The sequence below is a fragment of the Arachis hypogaea genome, chromosome 2 (genome assembly GCF_003086295.3).
Source record: "Arachis hypogaea cultivar Tifrunner chromosome 2, arahy.Tifrunner.gnm2.J5K5, whole genome shotgun sequence".
NCBI lineage: Eukaryota > Viridiplantae > Streptophyta > Magnoliopsida > Fabales > Fabaceae > Arachis > Arachis hypogaea.
In genome coordinates this window covers 24,225,090-24,232,844 of record NC_092037.1, presented here as the reverse complement: position 1 = coordinate 24,232,844, position 7,755 = coordinate 24,225,090, and the positions used below count along the sequence as shown (strand labels likewise).

Below are 7,755 nucleotides of genomic sequence, written 5' to 3'. Positions count from 1 at the left end.
TATAACAAATTTCGATTTTTGCATTAAAAAAATTTGTTACAAAATATTACTTTGTATTGAAACAGCTTCATTTTTTGTTATAAAATTTTTTTATAACGGGACATACTGTAACAGACATTTTTGTTACAAATTTCTTTTGTTTTAAAATTTTGATTTTTTGTAACAATTTTTATTACAAATATTATTTTTTCTTGTAGTAATAAGATAGATTTAAACTCTTAAGTCATCTGTCTTGGTCATTTTTAAATATGGCTCATATCAAGAAATTTAACTAATAATTTTTCATTTACGCTTCAACGAGAAAAAAGCTCAAAATTACGATAAAATGTAAGCATTACCAACAATTAAAGGACAAAATAAATTTTAAAAGAAATTAAAATTAGAGTGGGGAACCTTTTTAGAGGCAAAATTATTGAAATAGTTAAACTCCACATGAAAAAATCCACTGAATTTCAATCTGTGCCTTTATGACTAGCTCAATTTTCATTTCAATGATATGAAAACAAGCAAAAGGTGCAGTGAGGTAAATTAAATTAAAAAAATTCATAAGCAAACAAATAAAAAAAATTGTAGAATTAAAAAAAATAATCTTATTGATACTTTAACACAGAAAAAGAAGAGCAAAAGAGCATCCACGAGGTTCTAATGGGAAGAGTGAGGAAGAAGAACCGCGAGGCAAAGAATGCAGAGGAGGTGGAGGCGTGGATAGGGGTCGGGTGAGAAGACGCTGCTAGGGGTGAGATGGCGTCGACAATTGGCGGATGGGGCCGACTGCAAAAGATGAAGCTGCCAAACCGGTGAAGTAGCAAGGAGGAAGCGACTAGTTGGGCCACTGGGGGAGGAGGTGACACTGGGGAATCGCAAGCAACTGTGGAAGATGAGATTGGGCGATGAACGTGAGTCAAAAAAGAAACGGGGGAGGCGACAGGCGAGACTGTGGTACAGAAAAAGAAAGGGGGGGTAAGGCGTCACGACGACGAGCTACGAGGAATATGAAGAAGATTGGTCAACCGTGTGAGGACTAAGGAAGAAGATGATTCTATCTCTCGTAATTGTTGGAGTGAGCCTGACTCAAAAAATTCTAATATAAAAGGATATATATAAATTAATTTTTCATATTCTATATATATTCCAAACCGGATAGATCTAAAATCTAATATTGTCTCGCTCTGCCAAAGATTTTGTCCCAATAAAAAATCTGTCCTACACTGAATCGGGTAATTATTCACCCCACAGGATAGTAACAAGTTGGATATTCGTAAGTTTGGATTGTCTTGCTACTCTTAAATAATGAGATATTATATTTGACAAAAAATAATGGAGAATTTATTTTCGGACGAAAAGATACATAAATATTTTAAAAGGTCAATTAAATTAAATTAATTTGCAATGTATTTGTTGTGTTTATTAAAATATAAATTAAAAAAATCATTAATAATATTAAAATGTTCCTTAAAACACAGGTCACTTAAATCCTATAAATAAAAGCAACTACAAATATCGCCACTCTAATATTCTAGCTTGGCCTTAACCAAAGAAAGGCAACTTCATATTACCGGGCCACAAGAAGACAACATATTTCTTTCTTTCTGTATGAGAATAGTGGTGGACAAGTTAGAATTGAATACCTCAATAGATAGGAAAATAATGAATTTTCATAAATATCTTTTAGTTTTAAAATATAAAAGATTTACATCACTCAAATAAATAAACATCGGACTTCTGCAGGTGTAATATTTAAGAATTCAAAAGTAATATTTTTATATTTTTATTCATTTAATGTTATTTAAATTTCATCTTTTGAATAAACATATATGCCTCTTCTTCGTAAAAGTATTTTGGACATATATCAAATAAAGTAATCATCAAAACTAACTGCATTATATATTTTTTATTAATATTTATTCAAAAGAATAAATAAAAATTAATTTGTAATTAGTTAATATGAACAAACTTTTTTTTAATGTAAAGTTTTTTTAATCTTTATTTTTTTGAAATTTTAATATTTAGAGTTAGAATTGAGAATTTAAAGTGGCTAATAATAATAATTGACCAGTGATAACAAAAATGAAATTGTAATATTGAAAAGTAAAAAATAACAAAATAAAAAATTATAAATAAAAATATAAAAATATCATCTTAAAAATAATTGGCTGAAATTAATACTTTTGGCTGATGAAATATTATTTTCTTATAAGATTATATTAACAAAATATAAGTTTGACTAGTAAAATGTGTATGTATTTTAATTATATAATTTGTATATTAAAATTAATTACTAAATTAACTATTTGTATATAATATATATTAAAATATAAAATAAATTAAAAATATGTGAAATAATATATTTATATATATGATTAATTTAATAATTAATTTTTTATAATATAATATTTTTTATTAGAAACATAATAAAATTAAACTTTATTCAAAAAGCAAAAGTTACTTGTAATTATGTAACAATTATATAAAATAAGAGAAATGTGTATTATTTATATACAAGATAGGCTCCACATAACATACACAAATTACACGTCCTTTTCTATTTGATATTGTTTCATGTATAATTGTCAAAACTAATTGTTTATGGGAACATTTTTTATTTAAAAAAAAAACATCTTTACACAAAAATATTTTGTGTATACCACAAAATTAGTAATCAAACAACGAAAATCTATTTTTCGTTTATCATCAACTTAATTCAAATTATAATAAAAATAAATTCCATATTTATAATAAAACATTTATATCCACTGATCAAGGAGTAGTGTTCGGATAGCACTCTAAAAACTATTTTTGTAATGGACTTAGCTAATTTGTTATCTATGACTACATTTTAAAAATAAGAAAAAATTCGAAGACCAATAACTTTAATTTGTTTAATATTTTTAATAAAAAATCCAACACTTTTAATTTAATAATTTAATATTATAATTGTTAATTAATAATTTTGGATATTGCTAGCCTTATAGTATTATTCTTAGATATATAATAATAAAATTTTCTTACAATCTTTTATGTATTTAATATATTAAAAATGTAAAATTATTAGTAAATATTTTGAGTTAAGTTTTACTTTAGTCTCTGAGATTGGCGAATTGTATCGATTTGGTTCCTGACTTTTTAATTTCTACAATTTGGTCTTCCAAATTAAAAAAGTGCACCAATATAGTCCATCTTCAATGCTGCTAGTGAGATAACTTAAGTCTTCCTGTGTTGAACATATTAAAATGATGTTGTACACATTTTGACGCTAAAACAGCACTAAATAATATCATTTCAGGATTTGAACAATATTAAAAGGGAGGCGTATAACGTTTTAGCATTCATTCAAACCCTCAAACGACGTTATTTAGTATCTTCTTTAGCGCAAAATATATACCACATCGTTTTAATATATCTAGAGTGACAAGGCTTGAGCTATGCTACTAACTATGTTGAGTTTTTGGCCACAGAAAATACACAAAAGACTATATTAATGTATTTTTTTAATCTAAAGAATTAAATTGTGACAATTAAAAAATAAGAGACCAAATCACTACAACTTGCCAAAAATAAAAATGGGGTTTAACTCTAAATATTTCTTTTTATAATATTCTAAAAATGTGTTTTCAAAAATTACAAGAAATTAAATAATATGAAAAAGAATAATAATAAAATTTTAAGGAGAGAGAGACACTGAATAAAGGTAAGATGAGTAGTGAGTTAAGGATACACCGTCACCGTAAGCAAACGGTGGTCCAAAAAAGTGGTGGTATCCAGTGCAGGCATTAACCTGCGAGCCCGTCCTTTTAATGAGACGCTCACTGACGCCCTTTCTTCTCTCTCTTTCCGCTCAAGTCTCATCTCCTTTTCCACTTGATCACTTATCACCACTCACTACTTCCCTTTTCTTTTTCTCTCTTTGTAGATTTTATGTTGCTCTTCTTCTTCTCCTTCTTCGTTCACTTTTGACGAGTCTAACCAAGAAGTAGAAAATTAGGGTTCTTATTTTCCGCCCACGTAAATATTAAAATAATATTATTCTGATTAAGAAAAAAAGAAAGAAAATAGGGGAAAATATTGTGGGAGAGAGTGGTTGTTGACAACATGGTTGTCGATGATATGGTGAAGAGCATCATCGTCGGCTACGGAGGTTACTCTTCTTCTTCTCGATTCTCCGATGCTTATCCCAAAAGGTAAACCCTTTTGACCATCTCTCTCTTCTTCTTCGGTCTTTTCTCTCTCGCTCGCCTTTTCAATTTCTAGTTTTCATGGATTTGATGGTTTTGATTCAGTGCTTTTCACCTGATTTTGGAGGATTTATGGAGATGCGTGCAATATTAGGGTTAGATAATTTAATTCTCCTATAGCGTTTTCCTAAAATCTCTTCCTCTCTCGCTGAGATTGAAGAGATACATAAGTATAGAAGATATATTTGTGTTCACTCTGTTTATTTTATTAGATATATGTTCAAATTATTTATTTATTCTTAAGGAAGAAGGAAAAGGAAAGGGAAAAAATTACAGAATTTTTTATTTGTTTTGTTGGATAGGTTGGATTTGTTGATTTTTTTTTCCATTTTCTGTCAATTCAATTTTTATAAATCTAGGGTTTTGATGGAGGGGAGATATAGTGGGGATTGATATGATGAAGGTGTTTATGAGGTTGTTTTGTTGAATTTGTTTTTGGGAATGGCAAAAATGAACACAACACCAGCAATAGAACTCATCAGGGAAATGATGAGGTAGCATGGGCGATTCTTCTTGTCTCGTTTCTTTGTCAATGGAGAATCACCACCCCTCAACGCTCTTGTCAATGGACTCAAGTGCATCTTCTCACGAGGAACTCGATTTGGAGATGAATCGCCAAATCATACTCTCACGCCCGCCGGATATCAACCTGCCCCTCTCCGCCGAGCGCAGCCCACCCCCACCCTCATGGAACTCTGATCCCTGCGATATCTTGGATGTCAGTCTTGGCACGCAAGGGTACGAGACAGAGAGCTTTCTTAATGTGCCCAAAGCTGCAGCAGCCGGAAGGAAGTGTGCTAAGCGAGTCGACAGCATATGGGGTGCTTGGTTCTTCTTCAGTTTTTACTTTAAGCCCTCTTTGAATGATAAGTCTAAGGCCAAGATTGTCAGGGATAGCAATGGTGTTTCAGGGTTTGACAAGTCTGATCTCAAGCTTGATGTTTTCATGGTTCAGCATGACATGGAGAATATGTACATGTGGGTGTTCAAGGAGAGGCCCGAGAATGCGCTAGGTAAAATGCAGCTGAGGAGTTTCATGAATGGGCATTCTCGCCAAGGGGAGCGCCCATTCCCGTTCAGTGTTGACAAGGGTTTCGTGCGGTCTCACAGGATGCAGAGGAAGCATTATAGAGGGCTTTCTAACCCTCAGTGTGTTCATGGCATTGAGGTTGTTCCGTCCCCCAATCTGATGGCCCTTGATGAGGAGGATCGGAAGAGATGGATGGAACTCACTGGACGAGATTTGAACTTCACAATCCCACCTGAAGCAAGCGATTTCAGTTCATGGAGGAATCTTCCCAACACAGACTTTGAGCTTGAGAGGCCGCCTGCCCCAATCAAGGGTGCTCCAAATTCACACCCTAAGAAACTGCTCAATGGATCTGGACTGAATTTGTCAACTCATTTGTCTAACCACAGTAATGGAGATGGATTGGACCTATCTCCGGTCAGCAGCAAAAAGAGGAAGGACTTCTTCCCACATGCAAATGATGAAGAATGCTACTTGGCTGTTAATCCTCCAGCTGAACGGATTCCAGATATAGAGATGCACCCCCCAAACGAGCCAAACTGGTTGAATGACTTTACTGGGGTGATAAAGAGTGTCTATGGACCTGTTACTGCTGCAAAAACGATCTATGAAGATGATCAAGGCTATTTAATTATCATAAGCTTGCCCTTTGTAGATCTTCCAAGTGTGAAAGTTTCTTGGAGGAACACTCTGACTCATGGCATCATAAAGGTTTCTTGTTTGAGCACATCGCGAAAACCGTTCATTAAGAGGCATGACAGGACATTCAAGCTCACAGATCCATCATCGGAGCACTGTCCTCCCGGTGAGTTCGTCCGTGAGATCCCTCTTTCGACGAGAATCCCTGAAGATGCCAACATTGAAGCATACTATGATGGGCCAGGTTCAGCACTTGAGATCATGGTGCCAAAGCATCGGGTAGGACCTGAAGAGCATGAAGTCCGGGTTTGCCTACGCCCTCATCTGGGAGGGAATGATCTTATGTTAACTTGAAGATAGGCACTTCTATTTAAAAGAAAAGAAAAAAAAGAAAATACTATTATTGTTATTATTAGGAATGCTAGTATGGTGCGTTTATGATTGTTTTTTTCTAACTTTGTACCATACAGTGTTTTATCTGTAATAGAAAATGTGCGTCTTACATTTTACATATAGCACTAGCAATTTTTAGCTCACTGAATGCCCTGGTTCTTTTTGTGTTCCGGTGCATTTCTAAGCTTTTGATTGTAAGCGATTATTAATCCGAACAGAGCCGGTTCTGTTCATTTATAAGATATTATCAATTATCAATAATCATAACAATCATACCTTTGGTATAAGTGACCAAAGGATTCTTTATCTATGCCTTTGTTATGTTTCTTAGATGTATTCAATATGGTTTATGGTATATGATGCGATACGATGATGATGTAGAACCTGCGTATCACTTAGAAAAAGGTCTCTGCTATTTATATTAATGTTATTATATTTTATAGATGCAGATACAAGGTATGTGACCACTTGTTATACAAAACTAATTCTAGTTTTAGTAAATTGTATTATATGACCAAGTGGGGGGTTAATGGGTTATTGTCTTCTCCCAGGGAATATTTGTTTCTAAAAAGATTCAATAATTGAGTTAACTTTCTACGGAGACAATCAAAATTTTCCTATTCAGCTGCGCTACTTTATGCGTACCATATGAATTTTGGAGTCTTTTTTGTTATGGGATTAATGGATGATGGTCTTACCAATCTTTTATGGTGTCCACACTTTTTCTAACATAAATTTTAATTTTAATTTTAATAATACCTTATGTTTCTAAATTATTAAGGAATCTAGGCAATAAGATAAGTCAAGAACAATTGTTTGTTGAGTAATAAGAATTTTGAAGAACCGGTGTATATAATAGTTGGAAAATGATATGTTGACTTGAAACAACCAAAAAATATATTTTGCATATCCCCCTTTAATGTGATTCGGGAATAATTCCTGTTACAATGTCAATTTTTTTTTTCCAAAATGTTTTTTTCAATTTAGATAGGGATCTAGTCCGCCCCATTTCGCCAAAAACTCGTCCCACTCCGTCTAGTGAGACGGTTCCGAATTCTCCTCTATCTCACCTAACGGTAGGTTGGCAGTAGCCCATTAATTTTTTTTTAATCAATAAATTATTAAATATTAAAAATATATATAATCTCACAACTATTTTAATAAATTTATAATTTTTAAAAACAAAAAAATATAATTTTTAAATTCACAAACATTAGAGTTAGGGATGACAATGGGTAGTATTGGATAGGATTTGGATCTAACCCTACTCCTATCCGCGGATTGAGATTTGTATACAAATTCAACTCTACTCTATTCGCAGGTTGAGAGTATCCCAACTGTAACTCTATCCATTCTTTTAGTAGCTAAGGATCTTTTACATTTAGTGAGAAGTCTTTAGTTCAACATCTACTTAAAACATATTTTTATATACGTATATAACATATACATATATAGCATATC

At 32.5% G+C, this 7,755-nt stretch overlaps 1 protein-coding gene and 1 non-coding gene across 4 annotated transcripts; one reads left to right on the top strand and one right to left on the bottom strand.

Annotated features, from left to right (window-relative positions):
* Positions 1 to 249: 249 nt before the first annotated feature.
* LOC112765236 (small nucleolar RNA U36a) lies at positions 250 to 340 on the bottom strand. The gene has a single exon (XR_003183573.1). It is a non-coding gene; the product is annotated as a small nucleolar RNA U36a (small nucleolar RNA).
* Positions 341 to 3,680: 3,340 nt separating this feature from the next.
* Positions 3,681 to 6,602, top strand: LOC112741774 (uncharacterized). Of its 3 annotated transcripts, none has more exons than XM_025790877.3 (2): positions 3,681 to 4,178; positions 4,592 to 6,602. In XM_025790877.3, the coding sequence occupies exon 2, from the start codon at positions 4,732 to 4,734 to the stop codon at positions 6,253 to 6,255; it is 1,524 nt and encodes a 507-aa protein (XP_025646662.1). In that variant the 5' UTR covers positions 3,681 to 4,178; positions 4,592 to 4,731; the 3' UTR covers positions 6,256 to 6,602. The 3 variants fall into 3 exon arrangements, with proteins under 3 accessions (XP_025646662.1, XP_025646679.1, XP_025646671.1); XM_025790894.3 differs by having other exon boundaries at positions 3,716 to 4,178; positions 4,699 to 6,602; XM_025790886.3 differs by having other exon boundaries at positions 3,802 to 4,178; positions 4,278 to 6,602.
* The last annotated feature ends 1,153 nt before the right edge of the window (positions 6,603 to 7,755 follow it).

Coding starts and splice junctions, on each gene's coding strand:
- LOC112741774 (XM_025790877.3), top strand. CDS start 4,732: ATGGGCGATTCTTCTTGTCTCGTTTCTTTGTCAATGGAGAATCACCAC.